Here is an 18,498-nt window from a genome sequence, read left to right on the forward strand (position 1 = left end):
CACAGTACCTTGCACATAATGTTTGTGGATGAAAACCTACAAAACAGAACTGTGCAAGTTTCTGCACCACTAGGAGCATGGACCCAAGCTAGAATCTGGGATGCTCCCCCTTTCAGTCAGCATCCACATCTCATTGAACCACATGCCCTCTGGCTCATTCTCTGCTTCCTGGCCCTTCATATCTCCTTCTCCTGGTTGCCCAACAAGGGGAAGCTCTGGGCAATGCCTGGATGGATTATTTTAATGAACTGTATACTTCCAGTAAAATCTCTCTCTACTCATTCATTCATAGATACTATTTTTCATACCTCATCACCAGTAATATCAGATTCTCTTATGAAACCAAGTGCATAAAAGTCAAAAGATGGGGAAAATGACTGAAAGTTAAAAACCTCAAAAAACTGAAACAAAGAATTGTACTAGCTGAAATGTTGAGACCTAACGTTCAAAAAAAAGCACAGTATTTCATTCTAATTACTAGTTAATTAGTTTTTTTAAAGAGTACATAGTTCCTATTTCTAACCTCAATGACACACAGCAGACATGAAATCTGAATGTTGCCTAACTGACCTCAGACCCAAGAAAATTTAGAGAAAGATTTTTTTCCAGATTTTTGAATTTGAGAAATGATAGAGTTAAGTTAGTATTCAAAAATTCCACCTCCAAACTGCAATCTCAGCAGAGATTTTTTAGGGAGCAGATTTACAGATGAGGTTTAATGGACATGAGTGTGTATGCGGTGTGCATGGAGTGTGTGAAAAGAATGTACTTAAACAGTGGAAAGGGAAAAAAGAAAACAGACAACAGTATTCACCTACCTTCACTAACCAGCTCACTGTTGTCTGACTGTTTACAAGAGATTATTTTCTCCACCAACTGATTGTAGCTACAGTTGCCAACTGCTTTCACTATGTCAGCAATCTGAGTAAGGACAAAAATAAATACAAAACCTAAATAATCCATTCATCTTTATGATGAACAGAAAACAGTTTCTCCCTGTGGACTTCTGGAAGTTTGCATAACAAGATAACATCATAAAAATAAAAGTATCTACATAACAATTTAGCTCAGAGAACCTACCATGCAAAGGTCAGCAGGTAACATTGGTTTAAATAAGCCGTAGTCTTTGTCACCCGAATTAAAGTAAGGCTACCTTGATTTGACAACAGAGCTGTAGTAGCATAGGCAAAACTAAAAGGCAGAACCCTTTTTTTCTGCTGGGAGAGTAACACCACCCATATAAGCAACAGAAAACACATTTACATTTTCCCATATATTCAGCTGGTTGCTGCCCCCCGCCCTCTTAACAACTGGTGCCTTCCCCAAAGTGTATTGTAGGCCCAGCTGGCACAGCTGCTATAGCAGAGCATCCAGAAGTCATATGGCTGCGTATTCACTCCAGCAACTTCCCTGTGGCAGCTGCTGTCTGCTGGCAGAAGGCTTTTAAAGTAGACAAGCCTTAAGTGAAGTAGTATACAGTGCCCTCAGTACACAGCAGAATTATGCCAATGGGAGACTACACAAAGACAATCTTTCCTTGTTCTTCTTTCTGCTTCTGACATTATCTTCTAGAGCTGTTGTTAAAGACAGTTACAAAAGAACCGCTCTGAAATACAGTGTAATTGCACCCAGGTCATCTGCCAGAGTCCATAGACAATGAGGATTATAAATATTTTGCTTTTTAGAAGGGAAAAAAAAAATCTTTAAAATTTCAATGCGTCTCGTATACCACAAATACATACTCACTTAAGCCACTTTTCTTTCACAAAACTTTCTGCTGAATTATAAAAAAACAGTAATCAATTGACATGCATATCCCAATGAAAGCTAAAAAGATAGCTAGCTGCATCTGGTATTCTTTTAGCAATTCTCAAAAGATTTAGCAAATAAAAAAATTCACTTTTTTTTTTTTTTTTTTTTAAAGAAAGACTAACAACATTGTTACAATTAAAACATGCCTGCCACAGTTATGTCTGAGCTTGTACGCAAGTCTTGAATTTAAGAAAATTCTGGCTCTTTAGGATCAGACAGTAAGTAATTTCCAGAACAGATTCCTCTAGTACAATATTCCCCCGTTACAGCTTCCTAGAGAACTGAAGCTTAGTAATCTTTATGATGGACACATCAACTGATTTTACCCTTCTGGAAGGTCATGGAAGCGGATGTTTGGGTAGCTGTGGTTCTAAAGTAAATACCACTTAACCTGTATCCAGGTTACAACTGCATTGGTCTAGAGGCAAAAGGAATCAGAACTTACGATAGAGATCTAATAAGTTATTACCAACTAGATTTTTGCAAAAAGATTCTTTATTTGCAAGCATTCAGGCACAAACACCTTTCTTCAGACATAGGAGAAAAGACTGTAAAAGTTCTCATGGGTAGAAATGAAAGTTCATGTATCATAGGAGAGTTGAAGTCGTGGTAAAATCTTTCCAATCAGGAGATTTTTTACTGCACCTTCAACTCTCCTATGACATATGAACTTTTATTTCTACGCAGAAGAACTTTTACAATCTTTTCTCCTATGCTTGAAGAAGGGTGTCTGCACCCGAAAGTTGCAATTAAGATTTTTTTTTCGCAAAAATCTAGTTGGTCTAATAAAAAGATATCACCTCTACCAGGAGTTCTGACAACTTAACCTTTAGTCTTCTTCCCATCCAGGATCTTTACTCCCCTTCGTAAAGCACATAGCACAACAGCCATCCAGGTCAGACTAAAGCCACCAGGTGTTACCCTAATATTAAATAACTAGCAGTAATAAGAAAAGCTAAATTGCACTTTGAAGCAAGTGAAAAAACAGAAGTAATTTAAGAGCATCAAAACTACAGATGCTGTAGGTGATGCTCTTTGTAGACCAACAGAAGCTATGTAGAGTATATCTGAAGTCTGCAAAGATCTGGAGAGCATAAATAAGCCACTTAATGAAATGGCTACAGTACACAGTCAAAATGAAAAAAAAATTCTGGCTATGAAAAAAAAAATCACTTCACATTCTTGAAAAAAAATTGTAGGAAAAAAAAATCTTGATATTTGCAACCTTTTAATGACCATGCCTAAGAAAAAAATCCTAAAACAAAGAGAAAATGTTAGCCACTTCTCTAGAATAGTTTCTAGAAAACAAAATATACCACCTCTCTTCTTATCTGGATGCCGACTCACGCAGCATAACAAACAACTTGTACTACTCCTGCAGATAAACCATTCATTTTCTGAGGCTAGTTATAATGCACTCTGTTCTGGAAATAGCAGCTATAAGTAGGGCATAACTTGAGTAAGGAGTGAAATAGCATTATATTCACCATCTTACTAGCATACAGTCTCTCATGGGAACCAAAGACTGAAGTGAATGATACCACACTACTAGAAATTCAATGCATCCTTCAGACTCTCAATGTGATTTTAAAATTTTTGAACAAGTAAAAAGCAGCAAATTCTAGACCTTTTGTAGATCTAGCACTCAGTCCTTGCAGCCTAGCATTTGCTCCTTACAATAGTCCTTTAAAATAAACACCCCTATTCATATTTTTGGCTGAGAAGTCAACAAAACTTGTCAATTGACATTCCAAACATCTAACTTAATTTTTAGCGTGGCTCCCAATAATTGCCTTAAATCAGCCCAGGTCACTTGAACTGCTCCTTCAGTCTGCATCTTCCCTCAGGCTGAAGGGTTCCTTCAGCAGCAAGCCCTCCTAAGAAAGTCTTGCAAACTATTCGTCCCCCTGTCTTGTGTGAGCTCTAGCTAGGGACAGCACGTACAAGATATGGGGTGCAGAAGGGCACGCATTTAGGAAAAAAGTTGTGACTGCTTCTCATTGATTTTTTTGTGTTTACAGCCTATGATACCCAGGTAAGTTCCAAATACACTGCAACAAGGTGGGGAAGGAAAGAAGGCAGTCTTGTCTTCAGATCCCGGAGCACAACAAAACTTCTTGGGTTGGGCTGATCTGCTGCCAGAGGTCACAATTATGGGTTTACAATATAGATAGTTGATATCTCTGGACTATCACTGGAGAGACAACCATCAACTCCACTCTGTGCAACTAAAAAGGCAACTAGTTTATAATTAAAATTGATCAGGTAACTGTGAAAACTGAAGTGCTGTATAGATCTTCAAAGCTTTTCATATTTCTTCAAGAAAACAAGTAATAGTTTAGAGAAGGAATGGATTACACATTATTTAAGCTATTTACTTACCTGAGGGTCCACTAACCATCCATGGTACAAAGGAATATCAAGAAGGTCAAACACTATACATTCAGGTGTGTATTCAAATACTCGTACACCAGTGAATTTCACATTAACATCCAGGCCCGTCTGCAGTTTATGTAAAATAGCCATTGCATCACTCATGTTCTGGCAACAGAAAAAAAATACAGGTGAGCCAAACAGACAGTGTTAGAGGACTACCTACATTTGATGGCTATTCTTTTAAGTTGAGCTTTCGAGAAACCTGACACTTTGAGAAAAAACCTGCAAAAGGGCACAACAGTAGTTTTAGTGAATGTTTTCATCACTAAGTTTCAACAGATAACACTCAAGATAATGTTCAAACACAGTAAACTTCAATTGTAATTTCGCACAATGAGGAATTACCTGGAGCCAAAATGGTTTTGTTATTATTTGTACTATTGGAGACTGGAGGCACAAGTCAAGGACCAGGGCCTTTATTTTGTGTGGACCCATGGGAAGGAATCTCTAGAAAAACTCTACCAGGACTTTAGAAACTTCCTCCCTTCCATCAGGCTGAATCCTGAATACTCTACCAAGCAAATTAGTTTCTTAGACACAACCGTGAAGCTTCAAAAAGGCTACATCATTAGGACATACTGGAACCTAAATGACTGATACATCTACATCCACACAGCCAGCTTTCACCCTAAGCACACCCCTAGATCCAACTATCAACAAACAATAGGAATGCATATTTCAGAGATCCAGAACTGGGTTTCTGACACTTATAAAACAATCCCAAAAATAAAATCACTCAAATCAGCATAGCTAAACTCAGACCCTACTCTCACCTCCTAAAATAACAGTCTTGTGACAAGGACAACAGAATCCCTCTTAGATTTTAGATCATTATGACCTCCAACCCCTCCCAGGAAAGTGGCAATCAACTCAAGGTAACACTGGGGGACAAGCCTGTCCTGGCTTACAGGTAGCTCCCCAGCCTCAAATAACATCTCTCCAGCAACAGACCACAAGCTACCTGGGCCTTGCTATAGCCTCAGATGCCAGCAGTATTTCCTCATCATCAGATCACACCATCACTGGACCAAGCAACAGGAATTAGAATATCCATGGTTTATTCACTTGCTCCTCCATTAAAGCCATCACCTGCTGTCTAGTCAAATAGGGCAATGCTTATGGGAAAGAATGAACAGACATTGATCCAACATCAATTCCAGAAAGACACAGAAATGTGGCAATACACTTCAACCTGCCAGGATGTTTCATCACTACTACAGAGCAGTTGTCCTCAAACAAAAGAACTTTAAAACCAACTTGACCATGAAACTGCAGAACAAGAAACAATCTACAGATTGGACTGTGTTAATCATGGTTTCAAAAGGGAATGGATTCTTATCCTATTAGCTGGGCTAGCTGTTAACTCCAGTGGCCTTAAGTGGTTAAACGCCACATTTATCTCAATTGTTGCAATCAACAGACTCTTAGAAGTACCACCTTCCCCCCCCCAATCCCTTTCCTTTCCATAGAAAACTATTCCTTCCAGCTAGTCCTTTCATACCATAAGAAGCAGGTTGTTGCCTATGAAAGCTCTTGGCTCTCTGAACCAGTCAGTGATTCTCAACTGGGGTTAAACTACTCATGCTCTTCCTCTACAACAGGGCTCTCTAATCAGCCTAAAACAAGCAGGAAAAGCTGCCTCATGGCACGCAGCTCTTTCCAATCCATTCTGCCCAGTGTTCCTCCAGGAAACAGGCATGGGTGGAACTTTCTGTCCACTTCCATTTCCAGGAGGATCAGTGGGGGTGCTGGACCAGAGAGCTCCAAAGCACCAGACAGCTCCTGCCATCTTTAGGCTGATCAGAGCCCTAATACAGGAGATGCACGTTCACATGGCACAATACTTCCTAGGCTGGCTGTTTCAGACAGGACAGTGTCAGCACAAGTTTACATCCCTTCCCAGCAGCAGACCCTGGCTGAGAAGTGCTCCGGTAAGCCGAGGCAGCACAAAGAGTGATTCTCAACAAGGGGCAATACTGCACTCCAAAAAGTGATGGTGGGGTGCCTGAAAATGTTGACAACCACTGCTGTAGGGTCTCTTATCACTGTTGTTGGGCAGTGATTCTCAATGACGGTTCTGCAGCACCCTGGGGTGCCTTGAGACCCTTTCAAGGGATGCCATGCAATGGTAGCACAGTTAGGTGTGCAAACATGATTTACAGGATAAATCCAGAGATTTCAAATAGGAATCCATCGCGTTAAAAACTTCCTGACCTGTTGTGGTTTTTCTGGGTTCTCTGAAATGGAAGAATTGCTCTACTATTTTTCTGTAGCCAAAAAAAAACCTAAGAGCTGTCATTTTCCAAGAAGTGCCTTGAGTTTAACAAGGGGTACTGTCAGTCTGAACCCGTTGCAAAACGCTGCTTTAAGATGCCACTCTGCCAAATCTTCTACCTGTATTAGTATCTAAAGACAGAGAGGTTAAACCTTCAGAGCAGGGACTAAACAAATATATTTTTTTTTGGGGGGGGGGTGTTCTTTTTAAAGTCCAGAGTTTCATATTTTAAGCTTTCAATTTGTTGGTTTTCAGGAAGGAAAAAGGACAAGCAGCAGCACGTGAAACAATATTTGTTACCCTTTCTGCAGGTTCTGGTTCCATAAACAGACAAAGGAATTGCAAAACAGACTAGAAATGGATAAGTAGCACTATTGAGAGATGCTGATAAAACAAAAGAAACCAGCTAGTGAACGGTTAGTAGCCACTAATAGAGGCAAATTTCCTCATCTACCAGAGCGGCTATGCAGAAGCAGAATTCTACCATTTGCAAATCCCCACTGAACTTTGCCTGACATCAGTCTACATGTCACTCCTTCTTACCAACATTAAAGAAGCCAGATTCAAGTAATTCCTATCTCTTCTCTCTCCATGTCCCCAAACCAGAAATCCAACACTAGAGGAAAAAAGGTGTTTATGGGCCACCTGTCCAGCAATATCCTGGACTTCAAATAATGGAGACGGGCTAGAAAAACAATTGAAACAGAACTACAGAAAAGTTTAAAATATGATAAAACTGTTAGAGTTTTAAAATTAAAGTATTATTTGAAACACAAACTTGACTATTACCCCTTGAAAGCATTTGACAAGAAACAGGACTAGATCATTAAAATAATAAATGATACTTTAACTTGGCTTTACAAAATTCTTTTTTCCTAGCTGAGCAGGGTAAAATGTTTGGAGAGGTTACTTATTAATATAGGAGAATAATTATACCATACAGCTACCTTTGTATAAACCTGAAAAGTAAAACAAAACAAAAACAACTTTGCTTTAATCAAAAACATTCCCATAACCTTATTCTGAACACACTTTCAAATAGTTTCTAGGAATAGTTTTTCAAATAGGAAACTTGGCATAAAAGTAATCATTATTAAGATGACATGATCTACCTACTTCTAGAGGAAATCTGCTCTTAACTGAGGGAATCATGAGCATTTTGATGGAAAAATCCTCACAAATCATACAAGTAGTTTTTTCCACTAGGTTTATAAAGTGTACATGTAATCGTGGACAATAATTGAAGCTCTTCAGATAGCTTCCATTCCTTGAGATGTATCCTTTAAGAGGAGGGAACCAAGGCTAGTCAGTGCCTTGCAAGATCTTCACTAACAGCTTTTTACAATCCATCAAAACCATGGAAGAAATAAGCAGAGATGCAAGAGGACAAAGAGAGAGCATAGTATTTTCCACCCAGAGGGAATAAGTACGTATTTCACAGTAAGTATAAAGCAAGTGTTTTTCAGTAAGTAAGTATGAAAAAGTATTACAAGTTGCAAAGTGTTCAAAGAGAATTCATGATTTGACCATCAAGAGTTTACTGAAAACTTTAGTGACCTATTTTGATAGAAAACCAATAAGAGAGAATTCAGCATGAGCACTGTGGACAGAAGGGGTCAAAAGAACAGAGCTAAAGAATGGTAGAGTTTAAACCAGTTGAGGTGAGGGAAAGGGAAATAATGAGTATGAAGGAGGCAGGAAGCAATGACAGTAGAGCTACGGGATGGACATTCAAGAGAAAAAAAGATGACAAACAATGAGTCATGAGCCAATTACGTTTACAGGACATAGGTGTACAGGAGGATGACTTATCCAATTAAAAGCAATCTATTAAATGGCACTGAAATTGTAGACAACTGGATCAATTAAACAATGTACTAAGCAAGAGATTTTAGTTGAGAAGTTAATTTGTATCAAGTTAATGAGTGAATCAATAACCTGATTAAGACCCAAGCCAAAATGATTGTGTGTGCTGGAATCTATCAAAAACATATGCATTACAAAAAAAAAACCCAAAAAAAACAGTTTGTGTGTATTCATAAAAACTAAAATTACTCCTGTAAAATAAGCTGTATTTTCACTAAATTGATAAAAGGTACATCTGACCCAGGGGTACTTCAGGCTTTTGAGATTTTATCCCAAACTACAAAACTGCTAAAACTATCAGAAAAGGCTTTAATAAGATTGGCAAAAATGCTGCTTTCTCCCTACACTCTACTGCAGCCAAGGATTTTGGTGGAAAAGGCTCTCCCCCAGATTATTTTTAACACAAAAAAAATGAGCCACCTTATTATGCTGCTATAACTTAAATAAAATGATATTGCTTTTATAGTGTTTATCTTCAATACCACTAAGGCTGAAAAATAATTTTTAGTAATTTACTGAAGTTAAATCTATGCTAGTTACTAGACATGTTCTGTAGATCCACTACTACACACACACACACACACACACACACGAATGTTAGTCCAGATTTGAATAATGGTAAAGAAGAGAAAAATCCGTTTCTAGTGCGTTAGAAAATTTTGTCTGTTCAAATAAGCCACTCTTAGAATGAGGTTGGAAATTCCTTCCCACAAGTTATATTACACTCCTCCCAGTGAAAGTGTCAAATGTTAGTCCTCAGTAAAGTGAACAATTCTTGCAGTAGAATCAGCCAGATCAGTTCTCAATTAAATGCCTATTGTATTAAATACTTATGTTTTAAAAATCAAGACAGCACTTATTAACATTCAACATTTACAGTCAGTTTCATTTTGTTTAATCACTTTTGATATTTTAACATTCTATTTCTTTTTATAAAACAGTATGCCGAGAAAGAGAGAAATGAGTCACAGCACAAATACACAATACCCTTCTACTAACACCCATACTGTTTGCTCTTATTGGATTGATGTGATAAATTTCTCAATTAGATTTTCCTCATGTGTATCTAGACCAAAAAAAAAGTTAAATTTAAATTTGGGACCACATATCAGTAATTTAAGAGTAAAGCACATCACAAGGATGTAGTAGCTATCTCAAAACCAAGCATTATAAAACAAAACAAAACGAAACAAAAAAATCAGAAATAAAGACACTTCTTTTTTTAATGAATCTTATGTATGTTAAAGGTAAAATAGAAGACGGGGTAGATTGCACCTCAGAGACTAAATCAGACATGCATAGCATGAGGTTTTGTCCACCCAAGTTCATTTCATCATTGTTTAGGTACCTAAACAAACTTAACATGGCTATAGAGATACCATGCAATTGAAAGTAATGTGTAATTGTGTTTACAGTCTCAGATGAAACTTCAAAAGACTTGCATAAAAAACAGCATATCAAATTTGGTGTTGATGGATTCAAAGTAAGAACAAGTAAGATTGCTACAAAATATTGGTTAAACCTGCAGTTCATTTATCTACAAGCCAATTTAACATGGAATTTCATTAAAAGAATACTTTTCTTTAATCTTGCAGAGGAACATAAGAAAAAATGTGCTTAGCAATTTTTCAGTAAGCCCACTGATTTGGGTATGAGAAAACCAGAGGCTGCACTTTAATTTAGTAGCTAATTTTCTTCACCCTCATCCAACTGGGCTATAACAATCACATTTTCCATAATACTTTTAGTAACCACTGATAACCAGTTACTAACTCACACACACACACACACACACACACACACACACACACACACACACACACCCTTTAGGTCAAAGTTTAACACACAATTAAATCAGATCTTGGATTACGTTCCATGTCGGACTATACTGTATTTTAATTTTAACTTTGATAATGATATTCACCTTGATGTTTCCAACATAGAATGGGAAGAAGTAAACATATATACTCTGAAACAAGATTAAAAGTGCATAACCCCAAACTGTATAATAAATTTAACCCAATGAAATATTCTCTATTCTTAAAAATGTTATATACAGTCAACAAGAATCAGCTATGTCTGTATGTAGATTGGGTGTGAAAAATTCACTCACCAGAAGTAACTGGTGGAACTTTCCCTACTAAATGTTGGAGTCTAGGTTAAATTTTGCAGAAGCTAACATAACTATCTTTCTGTTTAAAATGACTGTCTATCCTTTACTGTTCCAAAGAAAATTCTTCTAAAACAAGCATACTTCAGCACAGCCAGTCTTTTCAAGTCAGTTCCAGTTCCTCTGCATAGTATTATCAAGCAGCAAACTGAGTAACAACCTATTCTTTTTCACTGTTTTCAGAACCATGTGATCCTTCAACATGTGTTCCACTCTTAGTGTGCATGTGTCCTACATGATCAGATTCCTTCTAAATAAAAAAAACCCTATGAAATAGGTTCACTTATGGAGCTGTTTCTCCTGAACTTTTTCTGTATGCTGCCTAACATCCTATTGAACTGAATTCCCAGATTGGTGGCAGAGAAAGTGTCTTTACCATCGTGGTAGTATGCAAGAAGTTGACATGCTGCATGATGATTATTCAAGTATAACACCAAGGTGACAGTTTTCTCCTTATTGAGTGGCAGGCACCATTGATGATAACATTTTTTTCAGAACTGTAAGGTCACAGGAGTCCATTATCTCCACTGCTTCCAACTACTTTGAGCTCCTTGTTATAAGCAGGTCAACAACACACAAAACTGAGCAAAACAGGAACAAGTATAGAGTTCTTGGAAGAGCCATTCTTCAGTGCATATGTGCAACTCCATCTACTGTTCAGAAGGAACCAGTACATCTACTAGACAAAATCTCCTCTACGGTATGCAAGCTGCAGATATTTTAAATAATGGTGCTTCAGCACCCTACTGCTGCATCATAATGCGTCATGAGCCGTAGGAAAAAAAAAGTCAACAAACACTGCCCTGCACTCTTCCTTTGCTTCAAAGGCTGACTCAGTCTTGGTAGGAAGAGGTACCAAGAAAGGAACTTCACCGCTCACCTGTAACAAATCTGTCCACCAGCTTAAAGAGGAGAGGACTCCTGAGGAAACTGTGACCAGCCTGTCCCTGGTGTGCCTGTTGGGTAGATACATAGATTTCAATCAGCCTTGCAGAGGTAGCAGGTGAAATTTGGAATATTGTATGATTCAAGGTCAGACTGCCACCTGCCTCGTGAGCTTGAGGCAGTTCTTCACCCATGTCCTGGGTTGAGTGCAGAGCCTGTTGAGAAATTCTACCATAGCGCTGAAGGATCTTTGCCCGTCACCCTCCCTCCCTTACTCCAAGGTGGACTCCAAGGCTTCTGGACACTGGAACTCACTAGTGAGCAACTCTGTGCCTCTAACAACCACCACTCTGCTCACTCTGTTGTCTCATTTGTTACTAATACCACTCAGCCTGGAGCAGGGTACATAAGGGAACACTGCTCTCTACGTTGGCCATCTTGTAAGATGACCTTCAAAAAGAGGGGTCTGATGGAAGTTATTCCTGATGGAAAAGTCCATGCTGTACTCAACTCCTCCCCACTGCCTCTCAACCCAAGAAGTCCAGGGAAGATCAATCATTTCACTGGCAAGTTGCAGCTTCACCTCCCCAAAAGTTGCCTCCTGTCACAGACCACATTCCTCAGCAATGAGGCAGGAACACCACTCCAGCCAGCAATCCAGGCACAGCTTGTCATTGCCAGTTCCACACAAGAGGCTCAAAACCTTTCCCACGTGGTCATTAAACTGAAAAAAAAAAATCACAGATCCATTTCTCTTCCCAAAGATCTGACACCAATGGTTCCTTTGCCTAAGAACCATGCTACCCCGGTACTATACTGGCATTGATCTCAACAAAGACCTTCCATACCTAAAACTTTACCTTAAGCCAAAGAATTACCTCCTCAAAACAAGACTTCACCTCAAACACTGGACAGCTCAGTACTGAAGCCATTTGTGATCCCAGACAATTTTCAGTAGACTCAGTTCCAGACTCTCCTCCCCTGAAATATTTGAGAGGACGTCATCTCCAAGATGCTCTCCAACCTGACCCAGCATCGTGCAGGACCAGCACTGTGAACAGGACTACAGCTCCAGTAGATGAGATGTACTCATTCTCATCATCTTGAAGGCACACTTGACAGTTTCCTTTGCTCATACACAAACCCACCCTGAGTGGCACAGTGGGAGTCCCTCAGGGAACAGACGGAAGCAATGGAAGAACACGAAAAGAGAGCAGGAGCCTTCAGGGAGCAACCAGCTGTTAACTCTATATGCCCACGGTATGCCTACCAATTCTAAGTATACTGGTTTCATGAAGTATGAAATCGTAACTTCAGGAAACACACTTCAACTGTCTCTTTTTCCAAAGAAGTCAATAAAGCCACCTCTAGGTCTTCAACTTCAATCAGCAGAGGGTGAGAGTACTATAGGAAGGAGTCTTTCCACAGATCCAGAACACCCCAATCCTAAAAAGAGGACCTCATCCTCATGTCCTGTTAAGGCAGTTAATCTTCTCTCCTCTACTTCCCAAGATGAGTTTAAACTGTTTTAAAGATCTCTTCAAAGAAACTAAACAGATTTTTATTTTATATTCTACTACAAGGTCAGGCAAAAACTTAAGATCTTTTCCATACAAAGAGTTTGGACATGATAGTTTTTTAATGAAAACTGGGGCCTGGAAAAAAAAAACAAACCAAAAACATACTTTGGGCTCTCTCCTGCCTACTTCAAAGAGAGCTGATAGAAATACCAAGTTCCAAAAAAGGGGCTTAAATACATTCATCAATATTGGGTCCTACTTTTTTGGGAGTGCAATGATTTCAAGAGAAGCACAGAACAGAAAAATCCCATCCCTCATGAAAAGTATCCAAAAAGACTGACTCCATTTGATTATAAGTTATGTGCTTCCATAAACCTAAAGATGAAAATCATTTATTAATAAACTCAGCTCTTCAAATACAATATTCTCCTTTGAAATTAACTATCAATCAGGCATAATAAAATAACTACCAAGGGAACAGATGGAAGAACTGAAGGCTTATGAATCAAGGCCAGCTCACAGCCAGTATTCTCTTTGTACACCACTTTCAATGCCTCGGATATGGCTAAAATGGTATTTTCTGCCATTGTGAGGTATTCTTTCTGTCTTAAGGCACGGTATATTAAAGGGGATTGAGCTCTTTAAGTAACAGCATAGGCAGGATGCTTCAAGTTTCAAAGGCACCAAGGTGACCTGCTATCTCTGTATTTTGGTCCCTGCATCTCAGGGGAAGCAGCAGAAAAGAGTCCTACTGCAACAGACTTCAGTCAAAGTACTAACCCTAGCAATGATCTTCTGAGCCTCTATGGCAGCGGTCTTCAACCTTTTTAGACCTAAGGTACCCCTCAGAAAATGCCAGTTCTTATTTTTCACTAATTTCTGGCTACAGAAAAACAGAACAATTATTCTGTTGCAAAGAAGTCAGAAAGACCACAACACGTCAGAATATTTTTGACATTGTGGATTCCTATTTGAAAACTCTCAGTTTATCTTGCGAATCATGTTTGCACACGTAACAGCATTGATATTGTGCAGCAACCCACAGCACCCTGGTTAAGAATCACTGCTGTATGGAAAAGTAAATTTTGACAGATACCATCCATCTGATGTTTTGTCACTCAGACCACAATCTGGACCTTTTTTGAAGGATCAATTTTGATGCCGTGATCAAGAGCCTGGCAAAACTTCCAATTAATCCTTTTTCTTTCTTTCCCTTCTTTTTTTTTAAGCAACCACATCTTTTCTTGCCTAGAAGTTTAGATGGGAACCTCGAGCTGGTGGGTCATTAAGATAGTGAGCAAGGGGTATCCATCCAGTTTCAGTCTTTTCCCACCACCTCTCTATTCTTTATCCCTCTTGGTTTAAATTAGAAAAAAATACTTAAAAATTAAATACTTTTCACATAAATCTTAATACTTTTCATGGTATGTTTGTGATTAGGCTATAGCAGTACCTACAGATAAATGTGAAGTGATTACATTTTGTATTCCTATCTGCTTAAGGTAGCCTAATCTACAACGTGGTTTTCAGCTAACAAGTTTCAGTATACATGTCTACTATGAGCTCTCCAAGGACACTATAACTGAAAGGAAAAACTTTTTTAAAATAAAGCACAATGCAGCCTTTCACGTAGATTTTGCAATGGCTAAAATGACAGTGTGCAGAGCCTTAAGTCCCTTTCTTTCTGTTGGAGAAAAAAAATAAGTAGACTGTATACCAAGAACAAAAAGAAAAAAAGACATGGTAGGGGTGAAAATTTAAATAAGAACTATTTTTCCTCCTTTTCTAAAGAGAATGATGTGCACACTACTAGCCAGCCTTATTTCAGAGAAAAAGAACAAAACTGAGTTTTTAACTTAATATACAAGACCCGCAGTACAGAAATCTCTAATTTATTAAAAACAGCGTGTGGGAAAAACAAACAAAAACAATTATTCTCCAACATATTTAACTTCAGTAACAAAATTCAACACAAGTACTTTTATAAAATATAAGAAAACAAAGAATATTTTAGTTCATTACTGCAACATACACAATTTCTTTTTAGAAACTCTGCTTACCTGCTCATAATTCAGACGCTGAATTTCAGAAATTTCTTTTGGTTTTGCATCAAGAATATAATCTCCTAAAAAAGGAGAAAGTAAATTGTTTACATTTATAGCTGATCCCACAGCGCCAAGCTCTAAACAAACTTTTAATGAGCATGTCTCTGTGAAGCTGTTTGGTTATTTGACTATATAGTGGCACCTAAGTTCTCTAAGTTAATAAGAGTTCAATCTCTTAGACCTTTAATCAAAATTAAATAAGAATAAAGGTAATATACACTTTTCATAAAAGCCAAATGACAGGCAAGCAATTCAATAAGAACAAAATTTGGGTTCTCTCTCTATCATTATTTTTTAAGCTCAATTTTCTTGGCTACATGACACTTTTTTCAACTGTTAACCCCATTAATTCAATTTAGAACCTAAAATTCAAGCTGGGTTCTTGTTTTCTCAACATATTATGAACAAATAACATTCTGCAAGCTAATTGCATCCACTTGAGTATAAATTAATAGTTTAACTGAACAACAAAACTGTTTAGCCACCTAAATTCAACGTGATCTTCAAGTTACAGGTTGAGTCTAAAAAGCTGGCAATTAGTGAAAGATGTTTACTTTTAAGTGAGCAATCCTGAGCTGGAAGAGTCTAACATCATAAAATAATTTTTATAAAATCAAATGCTGTTGATTTTAGTACATTTCTAAGACACAAAAATACTGTTTAGTTTACAAGTCATTTGTTTATTTTATAGCCTTGCTGATAACTGAATAAAAAGGCACAGCTTTTATCACATAGTAACTGCTGTTCTTCAAAAATACTGTAGTCAGCATGGTTCATTTTAAACATCCTCGCGAATCCCATACTTGGAATATTTTGATTAGCCATGCCTATTCAGACTGCACAGGTATCTTGTGCCTTTTCATGCTCTAGTGCAATGAAAAGATGAGTCAGAGTGCCTGTGATCTTTACTCAGTTCCTTCACAACCTGAAGCCCATCTTACACAATCCTGGCCAGCTACACCTCACAGTACCATAGTTACTTTAGATAAGTAACTGATTTTTCTCTTTTTAGTATGTCCATGGTGATCCAGATAGATTAGGGTTGTCAAACTCTTCGGGCACCCCAAACCTAAGCCAAACCCACTTCCAGCAGCAGGACAAGTGAGGGCAGCATCAACCACTGTGGGTATCTGAGCTGCTATCCCAGCTCAGAGAGCCATAGAGGTTAATGCAGCCATCGTTCACCCCGCCACCACTGAACAGGGCTGTATACTCCACAATTTAATGGCAGGCCCTGCCCCTTAATTCCTGGTCCCTCCTGAAGCTGCATGTGCTGGATGACTCCCTTGATAGAGATCATTGACAAGCAATATCCTCCTTCTGGATGGTGGGAATAAGGACAACCAACTACATCAGCTGAACAGAAATTGGAATAATATTCTCCCACATTTGACATTGGATCTAGGAGGAGCAAAACCCAGCAAATAAGGAGTTAAACAAGAGTGAATTGCTGCAATGCCACTATAACTTTTAAGACGCAATCAGAAGTTGCTTCAGCTCTGCCAGAGTGAGTGTGATGAACAAGAGGGGAAAGTGCGTGCAAAAACCAGATAGTAATCTGATGCTTTACACTTGAGTTGTCTACTTAGCTTAGCCTTTAGGATGAAACAGATAGGTCTTTGAAGCAGCCCATGACTGTCAGAAACAAACTTAGGGACAATGCAACAAGAAGGTACAGTTTATTCTGTCACACATGGACTACAGCTTAGGAAAGACCACAGGTAAACTAGCTTGCTTAAATGAAACATGCGGTTCAAGCTAAAGCTAGACAGACAGACATGGTCAAACACATAGTTCACAGCAATGACTACTACCTAGTCATCAGCTGAAATCTCTGCCAAAGGTCCTGTTATATCATTATGGTTCAGGCTCATCTCCCAACCTGTTGTCATGTCAAACCTGCTAATTGTGATGGAGATTAGCCTGGAATAGGGAGTCATTTTCAAATTAACAGAACCGCAAATACTGTTTGGGGCTGGTACTAGAAACACTTTTGGATGGGTAGAGGATGCTAAAATGTCCTCAAGGACTTTAGAATGGCCCTGAAGTACATCTGGGAACACAGCATTCCTTCAGTCCTGGAGCTAAATGTACCTGTCCCCTCAAGTGAGAAATACCTAGCGGCTGCCTGCCTGGACCCGCCCAGTGATTTCATGTGGCTGTAGCCAAGAAGGTTAATGAATTAGGGCCATTGACTTCAAAGCCATATCTTACTTAACTATTGCTTTCTGAGAGTGCGCTTTGGCAACCCTTTGTCTTTCACTGGTAGAATCCTTCCACTCTTCTCTGCTCCCCTATGGGAATGTGAAAAGGAGCATTTTCACATCATATATTTCGCAAACAACAATTGATTTTTTTTAAACTATGATTCATAACTGTAGATAAGCCATGAAACAGCCGGGGGGGAGGGGGGGGAGTTATGCCAAAGGTGTCCAACTTCTTTGGATTCTTTGCTTTTGGTGTCCTTTAGGCTGATCAGCCTTTTCCTGTAGGAGGGCATACCATTTTTCAAAACTCTTCTCTGGGACTTGAAACCATTTTGTTTGGCAAATAACGCCAGAGTAGATCAAAGGCCTATAACAGGTTCCATGAAGTACTCATTTATTGACAGAACAATTTCTGTCATTACCAAAGAGTTCATCAGCATGTCAAATAATTTGGAACATTTGCTTGAATTAAAGTTGTTCCAGCATCCAATACATCTAAAATTCTCAATAAGAGCTCCTAGAATACCTAAAAGGTACCGGTGGTTGGTGTCTGAGCTACGATGATCACTTTACAGGAGAGGAAGCTAAAAGAACAAAAGAGAATTTCTTGCACTCATTCCATTATTTTAGATTGCAGTATTTCCCGTTCAGGGGAGGGTGCTATGTGTGCTGATGCTGGAGGTGACTGGAATCTCCTCTTGGTAGAGACAGGTAAAGGAGGTGACCAAGATAGCACATTTTATGGATTCTGGTCCAATTGTGAATGGCCCCATCACTGCCAGTCTTGTAACTGCACAAATCCTGTAATACCTGCTGAAGTGGCTATTCTGGTCAGTCTGGAGACAACTCTTTGGTGGAATTGGGTGAGATGGACTGGCCCAAAGAAGTGGGTATGCCCAGAAAACAGCGTACTATTTGTGTAGTTCTTGTAATAGCAGCACTAGCGTTTGGAGGAAATGTGAAGAGAGGTTCTCAAATGCAAACTTCAGCACCAGTGTTCAGTCTGTGCTGAGGCAAGTGCCAGGCTTGCTCTTGGCATTAACATTGACAATGGTACCATGAATGCCTTGACTTTCTTAGCCACTAGCATCTTGTTAAGCTTTACTGCATAACAACTGCTCTGTGATGACTACCCTACAGCACTTTTCCTACAGCAGTTTAAAGGCTAAATTGTCTTAGTTTAGGTCTCTTGCACCAATGGCTACCCTACAGGAAAGTAACA

General features: G+C 38.8%; 1 protein-coding gene across 2 annotated transcripts in view; it reads right to left on the reverse strand.

Moving 5' to 3' along the window:
- FAM63B (family with sequence similarity 63 member B) overlaps positions 1 to 18,498 on the reverse strand; it is a 61,895-nt gene that overhangs the window by 32,064 nt on the left and 11,333 nt on the right. The window contains exons 2-5 of one of the 2 annotated variants that reach the window (XM_019533476.1): positions 15,025 to 15,089; positions 11,440 to 11,515; positions 4,195 to 4,353; positions 819 to 921 (exon numbers count right to left, since the gene is read on the reverse strand). In XM_019533476.1, the coding sequence (XP_019389021.1) occupies positions 819 to 921; positions 4,195 to 4,353; positions 11,440 to 11,515; positions 15,025 to 15,032 (346 nt within the window). In that variant the 5' untranslated portion in view covers positions 15,033 to 15,089. The remainder of the gene's footprint in view (positions 1 to 818; positions 922 to 4,194; positions 4,354 to 11,439; positions 11,516 to 15,024; positions 15,090 to 18,498) is intronic. The other variant, XM_019533477.1, reaches the window with a different exon arrangement.

Source organism: Crocodylus porosus, unplaced genomic scaffold (genome assembly GCF_001723895.1).
Source record: "Crocodylus porosus isolate Cpor-Errol unplaced genomic scaffold, CroPor_comp1, whole genome shotgun sequence".
Taxonomy (NCBI): domain Eukaryota; kingdom Metazoa; phylum Chordata; order Crocodylia; family Crocodylidae; genus Crocodylus; species Crocodylus porosus.